Source organism: Dermacentor silvarum, chromosome 5 (assembly GCF_013339745.2).
Source record: "Dermacentor silvarum isolate Dsil-2018 chromosome 5, BIME_Dsil_1.4, whole genome shotgun sequence".
NCBI lineage: Eukaryota > Metazoa > Arthropoda > Arachnida > Ixodida > Ixodidae > Dermacentor > Dermacentor silvarum.
This window is the reverse complement of record NC_051158.1, coordinates 160,286,085-160,308,949: the sequence shown is the minus strand read 5'-3', so window position 1 is coordinate 160,308,949 and position 22,865 is coordinate 160,286,085. Positions and strand designations below refer to the sequence as shown.

The window sequence follows — 22,865 nt, the reverse complement described above, 5'->3', positions numbered from 1 at the left end:
CATTGTGACGGAGAGGCGGAGCATTGTGGCCTCACGCCACTCTGCCGTAACCTTCGCAGTGCAAGTCATTGAAAGAGGAAGGGGAGCACTACGGACGCTGTGTTTGATTGCCAATAACTCCGCTTCTGCTGAACGCATTGAAGTACTTTTTGCAGGAAAGTGATTCTGAAATAGCCCATTCTCACTTCAAATGTCTTTCTCCATTTCATTTAAAAGTGGTTCAGAGCTCCTTTAATAACTTTGTTTCGTGTTGGAGCATATTACAGTGATGTATAAAATACATCATGGCTGAGAAGACGACGGTGTGGCTACTTCGGAGCTCCATGGTGAGGACGGGGAACGTCCCACCTCTACCACAATGTTACATGAAGGATGAGTTAATGAAATGAAAAACTATTTGCAGATTATATTTACAGCAGTGGTTGCAGTGCTGACCGGTTGGATGCACAGCGCGAGCCCAGTTTGTTCGTCCTCCTCTTTGCTCGAGTGATGGCGCCCGCGCGCCTCGTTCAAACGGCGAAAAACAACATGGGTGTAGCAATACTTTTGTTTACACAGATACGTATTCGAACTTCAACTTATATCAGTTACTGTATTTCCCTGTTTCAGAGATGGCGAAATATTGCAAGAGAAAATTTCTCGCCAAAAGTGAAATAATAAAAGATTCATTGTGTACTGTGAAAGTCCCCTCCCCCCCCCACCTCCTCCCCTGGTCACCGTGTCCCGCAATTCACAAGTGGGAAGGTGGTCACCCTAAGTACAATTCTTAAGCTGGTGTGCACTTGTATAAGAACTCAATTGCTTCAACAAATTAACGCTATTGGAGCAGCCATGTTTAAGGTTGCGAGAGGATGACAGCCCATGTGCGCAGCTTTAAAAAAAAAAAAAAACCTGGAAGAGCAAATGTGTCGGCCTTTCTATGCTCTTCTATATTGTCAGATTATTAGACACGTGTTTGTAAAATTTGAGTGGAGGTGCATGTCTGAAATGAGAAATTTTAGTGCAGGGTAAAAAAAAAGAAATGTGTAGAAAGTAATTCGTTTTCTGGCCAAGACAAAGAAAATAACTTAGCACGGAGTATCATGGCATGCTGAAGATACTGGGGCTCTAAGACAATTTGATAAACATTATATATCCATCCATGCATGATGTAGGCGATTGAATTTTACTAAAATTAAGGCACACTTGCACATGGCCTACAAACAGCTGCACGCGATAGAAATTGTTTCTCGGGCAGTTGCAAAGGCAGCTTCCAGCCCCACTGAAGTACACTTATGGCATGTGCTTTCCTGCGAACCCGTTGGTAGTAAACTCAAGCAAAAACAATGCACCTGTGGATGGAAGACTGACAAAAGAGAAGGATATTTGTGTCCGTCCCCACTGCCAGCCTTCTGTCCCTGCTAGTGTGCTGTTTTAATAATGCTATACTCAAGTTTCTACATTCCATTGCCCAAAGGTCACCACGTAGCCAAAAGAAAATTTTTGACACTATAGGGGACAAAATGTAGCCCAGTTTGGCTATTATAGCCTAATGTGGCAACCCTATGAATCAAAGAACAGGAGCACTTAGAAGGAAGAGTGAAAGAAGGAAAAGAGGCGCCTCTGGTTGCTAGGCGACACCAAAACCCCAGTGGGTCGGCCGATTTTAAATCCAAACCAGAAGTCCCATGGGAGGTCGATGATGCTAAAGGTTATTTTGCATTTACGATAGCTAAAAAAAAATTAGTCCATCTCCCGTTAGAGGGAACCATGTGTGGATGCGAAGCAGGGGGAGATGGTTAGCTTGAGCGGGAGATGGATCCACCGCTCGACGTTTACGTTTTGATTCGGCGCCCTGAGCCCGGAGTTCAGGGTCCGCTTGCCGCCGTTCACGTTTCCTTTCGGCTTCGCGAGCCCGAAGCTCGGGATTGCCACGTCGCCGCTCCCGTTTCGCGGCAGCGGCCCGAGCGCTCATCACGACGCTGCACAGGAGAGAGAATGAGGCGCGCATGCTCCGTCATTTTCATACCGTGGCGCCCCCAGCGGAGTATGCAGCTGTCGCACTACCTGTCGTGCGCGCCGCTCCGTAGAGTAGAGGATTCCTAGAGGAAAGAAAGGGGGGAGCGTAGGAGAGGAGAGAGAGGGGGAGAGGATGCACATGCGCTGGGGGGGTGTGGGACGCGGGCGCCGCTCTGTAGAGTAGAGGATTCCTGGAGGAGAGAAAGGGGGGAGCGTAGGCGAGGAGAGAGAGGGAGAGGGGACGCGCATGCGCTGCGGGGGTGTAGGACGCCGTGGGACGGAAGGAGGGACGGACAAAGCCCCCGCCATAAGCTGCTTCGCATCTAAAAAACATAGTTCTCAGGAATACAATGCATAATTAAAAATAATAATTTTGTACTCTTTGTCATATAATAAAACACTTTGATAAGTGTGGGAGAAAGCTTGTGAGTTCAAATTGTGCTCATCATGGTGCCTCTAGCAGGTGATATTGTGCTCACGAGGGAATATATTGAAGTGAAGGTAGTGTTTTTTTTTTATTAGCGGCGCTGCGGTCAATCTTTTTGCCCATTGTCGTGATTTGTTAAACTTATGAATGTGTGGGGCCTGTTGTCATTGAATAGCTCACACTCAGCTGGACAGCGGCGCCATTCAGGAGCAGTGGCTTACACTATTTTGCCTGCAGAAGTGAAAGGTAGAGGTGGTTGGCTGCTGGTGAACAGAGGGGCTGCGACGCGGAAAGCCGCAATGAGGCGGCAGAGAGGGCACGGGAGGAGATGGCCTCCCATTGCGCATGTGTTGCGCCGCCTGGCAACCGCATGAACGGTCGCATCTGTGCCTCCAAGGGGAGGTCGGCTACCCCAAACAAATGACACAGAAAGTCAGCTTGCCACTTTCAACCCCTATAACGCTGGTTGCATTCAAAGGTGCATTGCATTCTTCACCAACATGATACTGAAACAAAACCTGACAAAGCAACAGAAAGTGGAGCAAGAGAAGCGTCGCGCCGAGCAAGCACGACTTCAATATGCTGCGAAACGTGCTCAACATGAGCAACTGCTCCAATCTATGCGTGAGCGTGAAGCCAAGCGTACATTGGCGCTTCACATGAATCAACGGGAAGTGCAACTTGCACCAAAGCATGAAGCCGTGTGTACAAAATGTAGTGGAACTCGCAGCAAAACGTGAAGCGGATCATACCAGAAAGTTGGCGCAGGATGACGATCAATGTGACGCGGAACTCGCAGCACAACGTGAAGCAGGGCATACCAGAAAGTTGGCACAGGAGGACGATCTTCGTATATTGCATGCGTGACATGGGATTACGTTTGCACTGAAAGAGAAATTTGACAAAAAAATTATGTTTGTAGTACTAGTACAGTGCTGCTCCTGTTTCGTGTACCTGCGAAGAAAATGTGTCGGATATGTAGTTTTATGAAAATATGTAACTGAATATCTGAACCTTTTTGAGCAAGCTAGGGGGGAATTGACTGTTTGTCAACATTTTGAAAAGTAGGTATACATGCAGTATGTGGCTAACTAAGACTGTATGGTCAACTTCAAGTGCCACACTTTGTCTGTCAGAAATCCAAGCAATAGAGCAGTTCACATGAAGCTTGGAAGCGTCAAACAGTAATAGAACAAGTCATGTTGCTGATGCCAATGTTGTGACAAGAGGACTTGTGTTCATCAAGGGTGCAACTCAGTTCTCAAGTTGCTGCTCTGATGAAGACAAGTCCTCTTGCAGAAATGTTATTTCCAGTGACATTCCTTGTTCTACCACTGTTCGACACTGTTTCTTAGGTTTGTTGCAACATGCACACTATTAGGAAAACTTCACATAATGCGTGGTACAGTTTTGGGCTTTCATCACCTTCATCAGCAGTTAATGCAGTGCAATTACGTCAATACCCAGAGGTGTATTGGTGATCATTCATGGGAATGCACTTTGTTCTGAGCGATTACTGCCACTTAGTGCATCACAGTAAAGTCTGTGAATAATGAACCAACAGTGGCAACATTAAAAGCAGTACCTTTTGCTTTGAGAAATGCTCTGTGCCGTACATCATGTAATCAGAAGGAAAGCTGGTGAACGCCATTGCACCAGAAGCAACAGAACAAACTGACAACACAAGTCAACACCAAGCTGGTGCTCTGTGTTGGCATGAAGTTGGTGAATTGACTTTTTTCTTATGTTAAACCCTTAAGGGCTTATGAAGACCTAAGCTCGTCATGAGCAGTCGCCACTTTTTTGCTTATGACGACTTGCGGTCGTCATGGGTCTTCTGCAATGTTCCAAGAGGCTTTTGACGAGCCCAGCTCGTCAAATGGTGTGTTTCTATTTACAACACAGATGGCAGCACGGGTTCCGTCATTGGCGCTTTTGTTGAATGAGCGTTTGCGCAACAGTTGGCGGAATGCGAGCCTTGTGTTTCCTGCGCGTTTTATAAACAAACATGGCGTTGCTCTGCTGATCACATCTGCGTGGCGTACTCGCGCGGGAAATCTTTCTCCCTCAGATGGATGAAAGCGCGAGTGATGAGGATGTGGTTGTCGTGTTTGATTCTTCAAGTGAAGAAGATAGTGACGACGTTTTTACGGGCAGCGACTCTGAAGAGGAAGAAAGCAGCGATGATACGATGGCCAGCACCCACGAATGGTACCGGATAGACCCCGACAGCATCCCAGCCAGACCTCCACGGTTTGAATTCAAGGGTTCTCCGGGAGTGACGATCACAGTGAGCTCTCACCCTCAACCACTTGAGCTTTTTGAGGCTTACTTTGATGATGAACTGATTGATGTTATCGTAGTCGAGACAAACTGGTACGCCTCTCAGCTATTGAATTCGAGTAACCTGAGCCAACGTTCTCGCTTCCGAAAATGGTCTGCACTTACGCAAGAGAGAGAGAAAAACATTTATTCAGACCATCGAGATCGTTGATCTTGAGGACGAGTGGATGGTGTCCTCATTCCAGGACTCCACTGGCCATGACTGCTCGACGTACTTGCTGGACGAGAGCTTCTTGTCCCGCCAGGGTATCGCCGGTCAGCTGTACCTCCCACCGCTCAAATGACGTGTTAGGCGTCTTTAAATGTTGAGGGTTTGCCCCCGCACCCCCATGAGATGTGAAAGAGTGTAGGGCGTGTGTCGCCGCACCAGGGGCAGATGCATGCCGCGATATGTTTGTGGGTATATTTTGCTGTATCTGTGTAGGTTTGGAAATGTGTTTGTTTGGATAAGTCTGAGGGCTATTGCCTCTTCAGTGCTGAGCTTTTGTGAGGGGGAGGATAAATCCTGCGGTTGAGTCGCTGGATCTCGAGTCGGTCACAGTAATTTGATGGCAGGGGCACAAAGGTAAAGGGTGGGGATTGATGAGACGATTGGTTTTGCCCGCTCGGTTAATTAGCACTCGAGCTAAGGCGTTCGCCCTTTCGTTCCTCTCCAGTCCTGCGTGACCCGGCGTCCACGTGATTTGATGGGATTCTTGCAGCCTCGGGCCTAGAATCTGAGCCGCCAGCACCGGTGTTCGTCCGTTGGTAAAGTTGCGGCAGGCCTGTTGCGAGTAGGTCACGACATGAACTTCCCTGTGCACCCTGTCATGTTGCTTTATTACTAGCGCCGCGGCTATGGTCTCAGCCGCAGCTGGGGTCTTTGCCCTGACGGAGGCCGCGAGGGTTAAGGAGTTGTCTCCCGTTCACGGCGGCTACCGCGAATAGGCCCCCTGGGGGGTACGCCACCACGTCCACGTACGTTACGTACGGGTCACTCTTGAATTGTCGGCGCTGTCTGTCAACCCGGGCCTTGCGTCGTCCTTCGTGGAGTTCATGACTCATGTGCTTTGGTATGGGGTTCGCCGTGATCTTGCTTCTGACCTCGGGCGGGAGTGATCGTTGCCAATCGAGGGCACAAAGCTCCGTTGCCGTGCCAGTCCGGTGGAGAATGGCTCTGCCATTCTACTTAATTCAGACTACTTTCGGAGCTCGAGGAGCGCCGCAAATGTGCGACGCAAAAGAGCAAGAATGGCGCTAGCGTCCAACCGAAACGAAGCGGCGGAGTCCGCATCGCCACAGCCATCAGTTGAAATCGTACGTGAATGACAGTAACGCCGGAGCGCTTTGGGCCTATTTGTGTCTTTAAAGCCTGTATTCTTGCGTTTACTGCTGCGCATAACACCGCATTGGCCGCGGGCTTTCGTAACTGCGTAGTCGTCATCCACGATCGCGTCGATAGCAGCCGCGGTTTTCTCCGCAGTGGTTGCGGCGAAGAGTATCGTTTTTACTCGGTATGCGCGTCGGCCGCGTGCTTACAAAACTGCGTAGTCACCATCGATGATCGCATAGATAGCGAGCGCGGTTTCAACGGCAAGTTGTTGCTGCGACTGGACGACTCGGTGCGTGCGTCGAACGCGTGCCTTCAGCACCGCAAAGTCGCCGTTCATAATCGCGTCGATAGCGGTCACGGTTTTTTCCGCAGCTGTTGCGGCAAACAGTTGTTTCGTTTTGACTCGGTGCAAAGCTGTCGAGCTTGAAGAGCACCGGCTACATCGCGTTTAAGTTTTCGCCAGCTCACTGGCGAAAACGTAATCGCGATGTGCGCGCGATAGTACAAAGCGTGTCGACATGCTTGGTCTACATGTTTGCATACGTGCAGGGCTTGAAAATCATTGTTTTGGTTATAGTGCAGTACCATTTATAGTGCAGATATTCGCGACTCCGGCGACTTACGTTATAAGCGGTCCACACTGTATATGGTTATATACGTATAAATAAAAATGTTTGATGGTTGCCATCGAACCCCTGCCCTCCACCACAAAAGCCCAGTGTTCTAACTGAAAAGGTGGAATAAGACACCCTGAACAATTCCTTTTGTGCGCGCCAGCCCTTGAGACGCTTGGCACGTAAGGTGCGTCACATAGTAACAATTTACCTTTAAAAAGTGAGCATGTACATCTTCTAGCTGACAACGAAGAAAGAAGTTATGGGACATGTTCGTTGCTTACATTCGCACAGTGGTGCTGTGGTGCATTTCCAAAAGGTCAAGAAAGTCGCGTCTTGCAATTCAACATGTTTTAATGCTGAATAAATGTTTCTCTGCAAGGTTTACCATGGTGGCTGAGAGAGGCGTTCATCTCTGAAATGTGGTGCGCGTCTTTTGTTGTGATACACAAGCTATCGTTCATAACCCAAGATGGCTTCTGCTGAGCTTTTTTTTTCTTGTTTTTTTTTGGTCACAATAAGCACTGGTATAAAAATCCTTTTCGTTGTGGGCATGTGCTTCTCCTTGATGTTAAATATGACATGGTTGTATGTCACAGTATTTTTCACATGACTGTTTGCATGTTTATGCTCGTACTGTTCAATTTACAAGCTACACTGTGCTGTTATGTTTGTTCTTATTATAATGTTCATGGCAAATCATCAAAACATAGGTTATATATGTTGTCCCACCTTGTATTGGCCCATGGACTAACAGTATACATGCGTTAACGTTTAGGAGCCTGGCAAGCGAATGAGAATTTTTGATTTGCTTTCAGCTTCTAGAGCTTGTGCAAGATTACGTTCATGTAAGCCAATTTTTCAGAGGGGGCTCGTATCATGAGAAGGAAATCTACAAAACAATTATAGGTAGGAATGTATAATGCAGGCATTAGGAAGTCGCGAATGGCAATGTGCCACTCTTGAAAAGAAAATTATGCATTCTATATGTACCAACATATGAGGTAAAACCATGGAGTTTACCAAAGAAATATAGCTTAGCAGTGTTACACATTGGGCTAGTTGGTATTCCATGATGTAACTTTGTAGCACGGAAACAAAGAATGACACACAAGGGCAACGACATACATAAGCGCTTCTGCATGTCATTTCCCTTCTGCCTTATCATTTCTTTCTGCGCTGCAAGGTTACATCACGGAGTACCTAAGAAGCTTGAGAACTTGTATACCACGCAAAGAGCAATGGAACTAAAACTTAAAATGTACAAAGATAGCGTTGTAGGTTTGGGAGCAAATGGGACTAGCCAATACAGTAGAATCTCGATGATACGATCACGGCTAATACGAATTTCCGGATGATCCGAATTTTTCTGTGGTCCCGGCTGAGCCTCATTACTTTGCAAGGTGCTAGAGAACGGTTGTTACGAATCGATTTTCGACCCGCGTCGGTTGATACAAATAAATGCCGCCCCACCAAAGGCCGCGAAAAAGAACAGCGCGCAGTCACGTGCTTTCTCCCTTTCTCTTTAGGTGCGGAGGCGCGAATGCGGCGCCGGACAGCGCGGAGGCCGCGACTGGGCGCAAAGAGTTTGACGCTGACGCGGTGGCGCTTTTCGTGCTTTTGCGCGCAGCCGCCGCAGCGAGCGAAGGTTCGTGCGGTCTATCGCTTCAACGGAAACTGAGCGGCGTAAGCACAGTGCATACAAAGGTCAGAGCCGTGTGGAGATCGCTTTCAAGATACGGTGCGCGCGACAACCCCGACAGCCGGCACAGGCGCAAAGTACAAGAACGCATTTGTTGGCAGAGTAGAAGCCGTCCCCCCCCTCCCTCCTTTCCTCCCTCCTGCGTTGCCTTCCCGCTTTGCTCCTTTCGGTGGGAGATTGCGTCGCCAGTTACCCTTGCGCCCGGTTGCAAGATACGCATTTGGTGCCCCGCAGCACAGCGTCGCATCCCCCCCCCCCCCCCCCTTTCGCGCAATGGAAGCAGGGTCGGGCTCGACTGGCGCGCCCGGCCGTGACGGAAGTTGCGTTTGCTCTCTGCTGTGCGTTCGCTCTCCGTGCGTGAAGGCGCACGTCCCCCGCGCGAAAGGCGCGCGGTGACGATTTTATCGCCCTTGGACTCATGATCCACGCCTCATGCTCCTCCTCCGCATCGCCTTCGTTGATCTCCTCTCCCGTTGATCGTTCGTTGATCTCCTCTCCCGCATCGCCTTCGTTGATCTCCTCTCCCGTGCACCTCGGTGAGAAGCGTGACATTTGCAAGCACAGGATCGTATCAGCTGTCATGAGTAAGGAGCAACACACGGAAGAACGACGAAGACGAAGAGCACGCAACACGAGCGCTTGAGACGCGTGATCTGAGCCGTGATCGAGTGATCGCGGCTCGGGTCACGCGTCTTGTAAGAGAGGCCTCTATGCTGCAGGGGACATAAAGATATTCTAATGATGATGATAATGATGACAATGGCCTTGCCATCTTGCAATTAGTTTGCTGAGTCAAGCTACACCAATGGCCTGGGCCGATTCTTAAAATATCAGTCTATGAGATGAGGAACTTAGTCTGAGATGTGTTCTGATGTCATGCTTGTAAACCTTACTCTGGAGTTCTTATCTGTGTGTGTGTTTTGATTGCCCTCTCTTTTTGTGTATGCATTTTTCTTTATCTCTCTGTCTCCCCTTACCCCTTCCCCAGTGTAGGGTAGCAAACTGGCTATCTACCTTCCGGTTAACCTCCCTGCCTCTCACATCTCATTTATCTCTCTCTCTCTCTTTGCACATACAAAGATTGTTGTGTTGTTGCCCTGATTTTATGCAAGTATGCAGTGTGGAGTGTCCTTTGTATCCCTTTACGACTGTCGATCTGAAATGGTTATCTTGTGACCCACAGATATGCATTGGAAATGGCCCCTGCATCTCTTTGATTGTTCTCTTTGCCACTCGTTCTTGGTGCTGTAACAATGCTGCAATCACTCCAATTACTTTCTGCAGGCCTCGCAAACACGATGAGCCTAGGGGACCTCAACATGGCTGCTAAAGCGGCATGCCACGCCCTTCCCAAGGTCGTCGGTCAGGTCAGGGTTGGCGTGCAGTGCAGCTTGTCTGTGGCTGACAAGTCTGTTGGGTGCTCCTTCAAAACAAAGAGCAAGTCGAGGAGCGTGCAGACTGCAGATCAGTCAAGTTCCACCTCAGGTAGGCAGTGACTGGCACGGCAGGCGTGTGCGTGGTGGCGGTTAAATATGACTTTTCCTTGTGGGAGCAGTATGCTTTTGGTAAATAGCCGAGTCCGCCTAGCTTGGTACGACCTGCTGAAGTGACCGTGACATTCTACTGCTGAGGACAAGTTGGCGCATGCATGATTTTTGTCTGCAGCAGATGTGTTCTGATTGAGGTGAAATGAGAACAATGAAGCATCTAAAAAGGTTTATCTCGAGCCCTCTAGGCCACGGTGTCTATTGTAGCCCTTACATTACTTTGGGATAATGTAAAACCATGCGATTCTCTTAGTCAGGCTTTAATTGGTGCAAGTCAACAAAAAGAATTAAAAGAAAATCTGCAGCAATGCAGGTTACCACAGAACATGCTGTGTACTGCCAATACACTCATTCATCATCAGAGGCAGAAACTGCACGTGAACTGTCACTATTCCTGTTCGGGGCAGGGCTGCAAGTCACATATGACATCCCACAGCATATCATTGGTGATGACCAAGCAAGACTAGGCACACGCAACACTGTCATCTGGCAATGATATGCACGCTTTGGGCACCCGAGGTGCACATCGGCTATCACTTCAGCTGACCTGTAGGCATCTTCAGGTGACTGGCGACCATTTCCATTTTGATGCTTCCCCGTCAGTAGCAGCTCCAAGTGTCAGGATTTAGGGATGACTGCTGCTGTAGCTCAGTATTAAGAGTGTAATGTGAAAGATGTGGGTTCGAGTCCCTGTAGTGGCAAGTGTATCATTCATTTACTTTCATTTCCCCGTTCCTTATTTTTTCTGCATATTGTATTAAGAAAATAAGGTAATTTTTCTGTGCTTTCCTTGGCTTCATTGTTTGTTGGCTTCGTGTAGCTGCAGCTAAAAAAAAATGAGCCTCTCGGTTTCTTTATTCTTTGTGCAGTGTTCGTGGCATACAAACACACTCCTCAGAATAGCAGTGGCAGCAGGCTGCAGGGTCTGCCGTAATATTGATTATAATGTGCCCCAAAGTGAAAGCATACCCTGTTTTTACGGGCTCAAAGCAAAAAAATTTAATAATGATAGCTTAATCCTAAAACACCACTAATTTTTATAGTAAGAAAAAAAGTAGTATGCTGCTGTTTCTTGGAATTACTGTGTTTTCCGGTGCATGAGAAACAGTCCCCCCATAATTTTTGTTGGTGCGTTTTATATACCATATTATTGCAATAGCAATTATATGGACACTACAACCGGATTTCTGCTGTCGGCGTCGCCGTTGCCGTGAGGTTCTGTATTGATTCCAAGGGCGATAAAATCGTCGCCGCGCGCTGTACGCGCGAGTGAAAGCACGCGGGGGACGCGCGCTATCATGGAGAGCGAACGCACGGCAGAAAGCAAACGCGACCGTTGCGCGAAAGGCCGTGAGGGTATGGGAGGGAGGGAAGCGGGGCGACGCTGTGCTACGGCACCAAATGTGTATCTCGCAAGGGGAACTGACAGCGCAATCTCCCACGCGAAAGCAAGAAAGCGGGATGGCAGCGCGGGAGGGAGGGGGGGCGGAGCAGCTTCTACTTTGCCAACTCGCTTGCACTGGCTGTGGTGGCGGTCGCCCGCACCGTCTCTTGTCTCCACACGGCTCTGACCTTTGTATGCGCTGTGCATTCGCCGCTCAGTTTCTGTTCAAGCGATAGACCACACGAACCTTCGCCCGCTGCGGTGGCTGCGCTTGCTGCCAGCGTTTTGACAGTCGTCTGCGGTCATTCAGTGTGATCTATTCATGTTCGCTTGTGCGCGATGACGCCACGCTTGTCAATTCAGTTAGAAAGCTAATGTGTCCAAGTTTATGCAGCCGATAAAACTACTATCCCTAATCCGAATAGCTCTCTACTAATTTGATATCGAAATTGATGCTTCGCCTTTCGGGCGAAACTGTGACTTCTTCTGGATAAGCTGCACCTTTGTATAAGTCTGTAAAGGAGTACGTCTATCTCGGTCAATTACTCACAGGGGACCCTGATCATGAAAAAGAAATTTACAGAAGAATAAAATTAGGTTGGAGTGCATACGGCAGGCATTGCCAAATCCTGACTGGGAGCTTACCACTGTCGTTGAAAAGAAAAGTGTACAACCATTCTATTCTACCTGTGCTAACATATGGGGCAGAAACTTGGGGGTTAACAAAGAAGCTCAAGAACAAGTTAAGGAATGCACAAAGAGCGATGGAACGAAAAATCTTAGGACTAACGTTAAAAGACGGGAAGTGAGCGGTGAGGATCAGAGAGCAAACGGGTATAGCCAATATTCTAGTTGACATTAAGAGGGAAAAATGGAGCTGGGCAGGCCATGTAATGCATATGATGGATAACTGTTGGACCATTAGAGTTACAGAATCGATACCAAGAGAATAGAAGTGCAGTCAAGGATGACAGAAAACTAGGTGGGGTGATGAAGTTAGGAAATTTGCAGGCGCAAGTTGGAATCGGCTAGCGCAAGACAGGGGTAATTGGAGATCACAGGGAGAGGCCTTCGTCCTGCAGAGGACATAAATATAGGATGATGATTAGTAGCGCCTCCCACTTGTCGCGAGTTCCTGAAAAAAGGATTGGTATATAGCATGCACGTATTTTAACTCAGTTGGCGTAATGAAATGATGCATGCATGTACACTCATCGTGAAGTGCTGAACTTACTCATTTCGGGCCACTTAATTTTCATAAACTTATTTTATGAACCACATATTCTAGCAGAAAGAAATCTTTAACAAATACTCCTCTTAGATGCTTTAAACCAACAGTTATTGCACTTCATTCCAAGCCATTGAAGGCCTCGTCCTATGCACTGTCAAGAATTTCAGCCAAATCAGCTGGCAGCATCGCTGGGTAACTGTTGGCGACCTCTGTATAGCTTTTATGTGACGTCGCGTAAAAGCTATACAGCGCAGCATGCTCAGGACGAACACCCGAACGATCATAACATGCCTGAACCAGTCTGAACACATGTACAGTAGCCGACGGATTTTTTGGACTCAGAAAATTCAGACTTGTTGGTTATTCCGGACTTCATAGATGTACCGGCAGGATTGCCATAGAGCTAATGCATTTTCGCGACCGATTTTTCGGACGAATCTAGGTGCCAATGTTTGATTTTCCGGACTAAATCGCTTGCTCCGAGCCACGCTACAGTGTACTAGAAGGGGGTAGTGGGCTTACTCAGCCGCTCCTCTGACGCAGTCAACGTCGCATCCAAGAGGTGGCGCCACTGGCAACTTCAGTGGAAGCTTTGCTTGCAGAAGCTTTGATTTTCCTTGCGTTTCTGACGGTTTCAGTTCGAAGCAGTTCACACTCTTATTTGTTTTTAATTTTGACATACTTGAGAGTCTTTACATATCTTTAGCAAGCACTATATTTGTTTAGGCCACATGATATTTGCCATAATAGTAACTTGTGGAAAAGGAAGACGGCAACTCTTGGGCACTTTGCTGCCTATCCTAACTCTTAAACATTTTTTGCAAAGAGGTCGTCGCTGACGTATTTTGCTTATGTGGAAGGGACCTTCGAATTTTCCGAATTATCGGGCAATCGTAAAAAAAAAATTGAAAGAAAATTTTGAATGAAAGGGACGGTGACCAAATATAAGGTTTCATGCTGTGTCGACCTAATGTAAAATTTTGTCAGACAGAAAACAGTGCGCACATACTACCCAGATGAAAGGGACGGTGACCAAATATAAGGTTTCATGCTGTGTCGACCTAATGTAAAATTTTGTCAGACAGAAAACAGTGCGCACATACTACCCAGCTGGGCTAAAAAAAAATCCGGCATGCTAACCAGGTTTGTGCTTTGCTTAGCCAAAATGAATTTGTATATATGGCTTAAATATTTCATTGTTCCACTTTAGTTGTTCCATGCTTCACAGTAGCCTTCTGCATTTATTATTAACCATCATTACGCTGGCACACATTTATTAAATCAAATCAGGTTGATATTTTCCATAAAGAAATGGAGGGAGGCTTGAACAAAAAGTGAAAACTAGTTCACTTGACAATTAGGCTCAGGCCTATGCTTATGTACAGCTATATAAGGGTAAGCAAAATGAAGATAACAGGGCTGTTGCTGACACAAAGCTTTTATTTGTAAGTACAGCAAGCCATTGTTTCATGCACTTCAACTCATAAGCAACGGTTCAACTTCAGCTGCTTGGCCCTCTGCCACTCACCTGTCTTGTCACAGTTAATTCCTTTCACATAAAAATGCAGACGTGTGACAATGTAAAAACAAATTATTTTAGCTGTGAGGCTAAGAGCGTGCACATTGCAGCCAACTTCGAGGGGAAGCCTACTCTTAACAACTGCCAGCATGTCCATAACGCTGTCAGAGTGTGGCTCACTCTGACAGAAGCATTCTGTGAAAAGATCCTCTAGCTTTTTCACGAAGCCGTACAGCTGACTGGAGGGATAAAGGAGGCCTCCTCGGTGACAGAAGTTTGTTAGCCGGGCAAGTTGAAAACTTTCGCTTGGTGGCGTCATAGTAAGCAGCTTTATGCATTCTTGGCATTTTGTGCTGGAATTGGCAATACACTCCCGCGCAACATAGCCCGCAATGTGGTAAGTGAGCCTCGAGTCGCTTCTGGCCACGTGCTGGTTATGGTCGTTTGAAACCCGCAGGCCCGTGCATTGCTGGGGTACCACGTTTTGTGTGGCCTCTGTGGCAGTAGCGCCAGCAGCAGTTTGACTGCACTCATTTCGGTCACATGATGCTTCGAGATAGTCAACTTCCAGTAAGGAGGCCAGTGTACCTTCCTCGCAGTTTCCTTCGCTAACTGACCTAACTAGACCATAAAAAGAAAGACAATTTACAGTGATCAGGAACTGCGGTGGACATGAGCACAAAACGTGGCTCGAAATGGAGCTCGCATACTGCGCTCGTGTCGTCCAGGGGCTTGTCAGCTCTGTGGAGGTTTTTTTTTCCACTCTTTCCGCCTATTTTTATCCTTCGGGATGCCAAACAAGGACAACTTCGGCTCATCCTTCACATAAACGGAGCCTGTTTGGCACCCAGGCGCGTAACAGTGACTTTGTCGATGCCGCGGCATGGCTCAGTTACTGCAAGGCATACTAATCTCTTGCAGGCTATGTGCAAAAAAAAACAGTGAATGAAAAAAAAAAAAAAAAACACGCGAGGACGTCCACCAAAAAAAAAAACAAAAAAAAAAAAAACAACGCAGCTCTGCAACTCCAACGAATATGATCGGGCACTGGGCAGCTGCCCTAGCTGCGCCGTCGCACCCACGCTCCATTGAAACTGACGCCAGCGCCGCCGCTCGGGCTATTAGAGAAGCTCACATTTGCGACATTCGTGGAGCCGCCGCATCGCATAGCCTCCGCCGGAGAGTAAGCCCACTGCCTCCTTCTAGTACACTGTAGCCACGCTACCCGACTTTGGAGGCCGCCTTGTTGGATTTTCCGCTGGCTTGGCTTCCAGTGCTCCCCTGTATAGCCTTCAAGATTAGTAGACGCACGATATCCTCTTGTCTCCGAGGCCATGCCCGCTCTTCCTTGGCCAACAAAACGTTCCAAAAAGTGGCACTTGCGTTTTTTTTTTTTTTAAGTTTCGGTTGCGCCGTACACTGTGTGCGGGTGAAAGCTTGCGAGCGGCGCGTGTGGACTTCGTTCGCTCGCGGGGAACGGGGAGAAGGCGGCGGAGAGGGTGGGGATTTAGTTGCATTCAGCTCTTGCGGCTGCTGCCGACGGAGCTGCCGCGCAGGCACCGTATCTTGAAAGCGATCTGCTATGTGGCCGAAGTGTGCGCCCGCTATCTGCGATGGGCACAAAAGGCGTGCGCCGAGTGCCAGTAACTTCGTATGCGCCGTTTTTTCTTTTTTTTTTTTTGAGGTTCGCATTGAAGCGCGAGAATAGACAGCGCGAAGGTCAATTTGCCCGCGGTCATCGAGCGAGATGTGTTCATATGTAACCTGTGCGCGCGTGACACTGTGCTTATTTAGTTAGTAAGCGCATATTTACAACTTTATACGGCCAATAAAACTAACATCCTTACTTCGTATCGCTTTCTATTAATTTGCTATCGCAATCGATGCTCTGCCTTTTCGGCGAAACTGCGACATTTTTCTTAAGCTGCTCTCAGCCTCAAATTTTTTTCTCTTGGGGAGGGGGGGGGGGAGTTTTTCGAACTGTTTGGTTTTTCGGACTGCTCAATTTTTTGGACTATTTTTCAGTCCCCGTGAAGTCCGGAAAATCGGTCGGCTACTGTACACAAAAAGCCAAATGGCAAACAGAAGCCAAAGGCACTGCGACTTCTCGTGTGGGCAACTGATGATGATGATAATTAAGTGGTGCTTTTGTAGCGAGAGCTACATTGGCCTTATTCTCGCCGTTTCGCTGCTGTGGCCGGTGGCCGCACCGCGAGCTCAGTCGTTGCCTAGCAACGAAGGGGAAGGGTTCCCCTCATGCCGTCGTCGTCGCTGAAGCGTGCCACGCGGCTGTTGCTGATGAGCGCTTCTTTCTGCCCCGCTCCGCTTGCTTCCAGCACTCGTGCCCGCCAAAATTACGAGGTCGCAGAGTGCACAGAACAAAAGAAGGAGAGAGAAAAAAGGACGACAGCTCCGCGATACGGTGCTCAGCGCGGAACGAGGAGACGGAGGAGCGTCGTAAGTACGAAGCAGCCAGGCGAGTGGATTCAGATGAGGATAGCACCCAAAACGTGTTCCAAGTCACTGGACGACAACCCCTTATCCTCCCGCCTCACCGACCATCGGGCCGTCTTTGTGGCAATTGAGAAACAACAAGATGAAGACTTTCAAAATAAATGCGTTACACTTTAAAAATGTCTAGTTTTTAATGTAACCTTAACTTAACGAGAGGTTAAGTTATCGTTACAAACCTAAACCTAAAAGTGTTTGGTTTGGTTACAAACATAACCAAACCTAAACACTCGGACATACGAAGCTAAACGATAAAGATGTAACCGTAGAGAGAACCAAGCTAAACAATAACATTAACCGAACCTCTCGGTACGCATACCCAGGCATAACTGAGTTAAGCCGCAGACAATTTTTTGTAACAGTTATATCTCGGGCACCACAACGTAACAGTGAAAAATTATGGCACCTTTTAGTTACTTATTGCGTCCCTTTCATGGGTTTTAACATTTTAATTTCAATTTGTTGCAGGGAGGATATCAAGGTTGTGCTTGTTGTTTCACTGCTTAATTTCATAGAGAACAGAACTGTTAACCAGCGCGTCATTAGTGGTAAGGGACTGACAACCAATTTAATTTTTGTGGTACAGCCTAGACTGCTTACAACGTAAGGGGCTGCAGTCATGAATTTTTGCACCATAAGCGGTACTGCACTGTAACCAAAACAACATTTCTCAAAAGCTGTGCATGTGCAAAACTTGCACATGCAATTAGAGCATATGACTGGGATGTGCCCACACTTTTGTTAGCGGGGTGCTTGCCCCGCGTTCCAAGTGCTGCACAGCCACTGCAAAGCATTTCGTTGACTGCACCAAATCGCACGTTGGATTGCCAACTGCTGACGAGATGGCGCTAGTTAGGCCTAGGCAGCAGGGGTGTTGGGCCCGTCACGGGAAGCTCACCCTTGTTATATGTTCGTACCCATAGACAAATACGCAGAGATCTGGCGCAATTTCATGCGTACAGGCTGAACTGATGGCAGCATAAGTGAAGTGGGGTTTGCGGGCGATCAGCCGGCAACTACCACAAATGCATACAGCAACAGTTTGTATGCATGTGTATTGGTAGGAACGGCGAAAGCTCACGTGGGGGTGACATTCCAAACTAATGAATTTGTGGAACACAGTTTGAACTGACAGCGTTGAGGAGTCAAGCTAGCATGCGTGATATCTATTGAAAAGACCTGAAGATATGCAGGAACGGAACCTAACTACGTACCAACCACAAAGTGGCTAGTATAAGACAAAGAATGCTTCGCATAAAAGTTGGCTACATCCTTTTTTGTTGCATATATTAAGTGACATTTACTGCAGTGTTGCATCTCCTTGTTGGCATGTGACACACATCAGTGGACGCAAACTAGTACTTACTGGTTGGTTCATACTACCATTTAGTGCGTAGTTATGCCATGTTTCCACCATAAGACAGTTCCACTGTAGGTGTCAGCACTTGTTTAGTGTTTTAACTGCTCGAAGTATTTTCTGCAGGCCTGGTACGGCTGACAAGGTTGGGTGAGCAGAGTGGGGCCGAGAAAGGAGGATGCCCTGATTCTCCCATGGTTGGTCGGGCCTCAGTTGCTGTCCAGTTGGACTTGCCCATGGCTGACCAGTCCATTTGGCGTTTCCCCAGAATAGGGACCACGAAAACACAGTGCTCTGTTTTGAGCATACCAAGGAGCGTGCAAACTACAAAGACTGTGGACCGGCCATGTTTTGCTGCAGGTAGGCCACGACCAGCACCTCAGGTGTGCCCGTGATTCTCTACTTAGTTTTCTGATCTTTTTTTTGACTGTTTAGACAGTCGAACCAAGTTAACAGTCACGGATATAACAAATTATTGGATATAACGAAGTAAACCTGAAATGTTTCTGACCATTATTAACAAGCTTTGGCTTGTTACGGTCTATACTCCAACGACACGACACAAGCGGCGTGTCTGGTGCCGTCAGGCACGTTCCAACGTTTCTGGTGCGTGAATACAGTCAAACCTCGTTATAACGAAGTTGAAGGGGGAGTCGTAATTACTTCGTTATAACCATTAGTTCGTTATAGCCAATATCCATTTCTACCGACAATTAGCCAGCAAGAGAGAATGTACTCGCCACCGAATATCACAGCAGCCCGCCGCGCAGCGCAAAACGGCCGTCGGAAGGCAAAAAACTAGCAAAATAATAAAGAACAATGCACTTTATTTCCGCCAAATTCAGCACACCAGCTGGCAGATCACTTCGAAGAAAAATAGTCCTTAATAGACTGTTGCCGACTCTTCAAGCGGATGACTGCTTTTTCAGCTGCCTTCTGCTGCAGAAGTGCCCCGCTCACAGGAGTGCCGCTTGCTCTGATTTCTAAAAACCAGTTGAACACCGCCTTCTCGACAGCTTCGAAGGCGGGGGCTCGCAGCTTCATTCGGTCGCCTTTGACGCCACGTGCAACAGCGCCGGTAATAGCTTCTCTCTTGCTTAAGATCGTCGACAGCGTGCTCAACGATACGCCGAAATCTTCGGCCACTTTTTTTTTCTTGACGCCGGATTCAACGGCTTTCAGCATTGCCGACTTCTGCTCGATTGTTATAGTTTTGCGCTTACGTTTGCCGTTGTCCATCTCGTGTCCATCTCGTGTCGGAGGAGGAGGTCAGATGCGCGGGTGGGTCAATGAGTTCCACAGGAGAGGGGAGGCCGGCTGACGCGCACGCTCGCGCGAGTTGCTGCGCGGGCGAGTCCATTAGTTCCTGAGGAAAGGGGAGGCAGGGAGACGCGCACCCACGCGCGTGTTGGCAGGCGGCTCCTGGGGAGCGCAAGGCGCGAGTTTTGAATTACCGCAGCCGTGATGGGACGTAAACCGTCGCGCGCTATAAGATATTGAATTCACGTATACCAAAATGATCAGTAAATGCTCGTTGTGGACAAAGAATGGTTCGTTATATCCATTGTGAGGAAATTTTCGCTTCGTTAAAACGAGGTTTTAAATACATGGGCGTCTATGGGAATTTCAAGGGGAATTACAATTGCTTCGTTATATCCCGCTTCGTTATAACGCGGTTCTACTGTAGCTCCATTCGTATTTTTCGCCCGACCCACCAAGTAGCACCCACCACACATCCCAGCTTTCTTCACGCGGAACGTGATGCAATGGCGGATGCGCGCTAAACTGCATCGGCCGCTGCCGCGGCTCTCTGCGCATTAACAAGCATGGCCTCACACTCACTTGATGATTGTGGAAACTCGGTGTCAAAACGCTGGAGTGAGGAAGTATGACAGCAGCAGCGAGCGAATTGACCTTCGTGCTTTGTCGCCCATCAACGCGAACTAAGCCGCGAAAACACAGTGCAGGGCGGACTGTGCCTCTGTTGCAGATGGCTTTCAGGATACAGCGGCTCCGGCGGTGTGCGGCCGCCGGGAATAGACCACCCCCCCTCCTCTTCCTCGCTGTCTTCCCCCTGGAGCCTTGCTCGCGACGGAACACGGCACGCTTCCTTCCGGCTTTCTTCCCTTGCATGCGCGAGGGTGAGCCGACGATGGCGGCTCACCCTCGCACGCTTTCACTTGCACATACAGCATACGGTGCACGCCGACAATTTTATCGCTCTTGGACTATATGGAACCTCAAGACGGCAGAAATGCACCTGGAGTGTCTATATAATTGCTATCGCAGTAAAGTCGTTTTGGTTATAGTGTGGCACTGCTTATAGTGCGGGTATTCGGAATTCCGGCGACTTAAGTTATAAGCGGCCTACACTGTATAGTGCCTTCACCACTGTGGCCCTGTGTAGCAATACCCAGCTGAACCAAAAGGGAGCTACATTGAGTATGCATGGGGATTCAATTTACGCACACTGCAATGCAAGTTATCCTTCTTTTCTTATCTATCATTGGGCAGAACTGGCAAAGCAAGCCCTGTACGTAAATGTGTACAAGGTGACTGAAGTGGCTATGATAAAGTCTGTCTATCTTGATGGTGGCATATGGGGATGACATTCTGCCACAGAATGTGAAGTTATGCCTTTGAATTTCTGGATGTGCGAGGTTCATACACCTCCTCAAAATCCTTAAGAACCTTTGAAATAATATAATAATAAAGAAAAGAAACATATTCAAGGGCTGTTAGAACTTGTTGAAAATAAATGCACTTCTTGAATTCCTTGATAACTGGGTTCAGGGGCAACTTCTGAACAACCAAAGTAACAATTCTGCACGGGCACTATGCTGTCGATACTGTCCATTTGGAAGTGATCCTATATTGTATTCTCTTTTGAGAATGTAGTCAAGTGATTGTAGTCTGATGTGTCCACAACAAAGGATGACAGCCTTGTTTAACCCCTTAACCGTTTTATTATTGTGATAGCAACTATATGGACACTCCAAGCGCATTCCTGCCGTCGCTGTCGTCGTCGCCATGAGGTTCCGTATAAAGTCCAACGGCGATAAACTCGTTGCCCTGCGCAGTATGCTGCATGTGTGAGTGAAAGCGCGCGAGGGAAGCGCGCTTTCACGGAGAGCGAACGCATGGCAAAGAGCAAACACGATGCCTCCGGTCGAGCAAAAGGCCGAGGGGGGATGGGAGAGAGGGGAGACAACGTTTAGCTGTGGCACTAAATACGTATCTTGTGACCATGCGAAAAGCGACTCAATTTGCCACGCAAAAGGAGGAAAACGGGAAGGCAGTTCGGAGGGAGGGTGCGTGGCTTCTGCTCTGCGAGCAACTGCGTACTTGTACTTTGCGCGACTGAGGGCTGTCACGCGCACCGTATCTTGAAAGCGATCTCCACATGGCTCTGACCTTTGTAGGTGCTGTGCTTTCGCAGCTCAGTTTCTGTTGAAGCGATACACCACACGAACCTTCGGTCACTGCTCCTGCTGCACTTGCTCACGCCATCATTTTGACAGTGCTTGTGTGCGGTCATTGAGTGTGGTCTATTCATGTTTGCTTGAGCGTGCTGACACCATGCTTGTTAATTTAGTTAGTAAGCGAATGTTTCCAAGTTTATGGAAATTTTGGAAGTTTATGCCAATAAAACTACTATCCTTACTCCGTATACTCTACTAGTAAATTTGCTATCGCAATTGATGCTTTGTCTTTTGGGTGAAACTGCGACTTCTTATTTTAACAATTTCTATGCCCAAACTGCTTATGTGTTAAAAATTTGATATGGAATATTTTCCTTCTAAAAAGCAAGTTTTCGACGTTAGAAAAAAAATTCAAGTGCATATTAAGTCAAATTAACATAATGAAGTTTCTTATTATTCAAGATAAAGGAGGCCAACTACCTGCTGGTAATCAACAATAAAAAAATTAGCGTGGCTTGCACTGGAGGTGCAATGCTAAAGAGACAGCGGAGCTGATGGACACCTAGCTAGTCCTGGCTTTTGGGCTAGGCAGAAAGTCAGGTGGGATGATGAGGTTAGGAAATTCGCAGGCGCAAGTTGGAATACGCTAGCGCAAGACAGGGGTAATTGGAGATCGCAGGGAGAGGCCTTCATCCTGCAGTGGACATAAATATAGGCTGATGATGATGATGATGAAGCACTACCAAGTCATCATCAGCATTTTCCGGAATTGCGCGCGCTGCACGCATGCTCTTCTTCCCTCTCCTTAACGTTCCCGGCCACGGCAATATGTGCACGGCACGGAGAGGAGGCGAGGCACACGCCGCTCCGCGAGGTGGTTGCTAGGCAACGTAGTGACGTCGTAGCTCAGCGAGGTTTTGTGGCAGCAGGTGGCACTTTTTACGGTCAGCGAGAACAGCTTCGCTGTTTAAAAATAGAGCAAGAGCGCAATTTGGAAAGTATTGCCAAGTCATCTAGCCGTGTTATATTGAATGCCTTACCTTGGATGCCGAGAAAGAGAAACCGAGGAGGCTTCGCGAGGATGTCATTCATGTTGATGCGCCACCAGTGATGTGCACTCACAATAGTGTCTTCTGTGCAGTATTCATCTGATGAACTGCTAATTTCGAAGTCATCGCTATTGCTTTCGCTACCAGAAACGAAGTAAATGTAGGTGTCTGAATCATTTTCGTCTGAAGAAGTGGACGACGTCGAAAGGCTTCTTTTGCGCGGTGACGGACCGGCAACACATGTGTCACCTCCACTGGATGCCATTTTTTGAAACGCGAGTTGCCCCCCAAAGAAATGTGAAATGGTGGTTAAAAAAAAAAATAGGAGAAACCTGCCTAGTGCTGCCATCTGTGAAGTGGCACATCAACTAACCCGCAAACGAGTGTGTCTCGTTCAAAATGCTCAAAAGGAGAGATCTCGAGTGGACTAACTACACTTGTCCAAACAG

The 22,865-nt window shown here is 47.9% G+C and overlaps 1 protein-coding gene across 5 annotated transcripts in view; it reads left to right on the top strand.

Annotated features, from left to right (window-relative positions):
* LOC119453823 (zinc finger protein ZFP2-like) overlaps window positions 1–22,865 on the top strand; it is a 79,998-nt gene that overhangs the window by 52,509 nt on the left and 4,624 nt on the right. For 4 of the 5 annotated variants that reach the window (XM_049668561.1, XM_049668560.1, XM_037715866.2 and 1 more), the window contains 2 exons: window positions 9,681–9,881; window positions 18,072–18,305. In XM_049668561.1, coding sequence (XP_049524518.1) covers window positions 9,681–9,881; window positions 18,072–18,305 — 435 coding nt within the window. The remainder of the gene's footprint in view (window positions 1–9,680; window positions 9,882–18,071; window positions 18,306–22,865) is intronic. The other variant, XM_049668562.1, reaches the window with a different exon arrangement.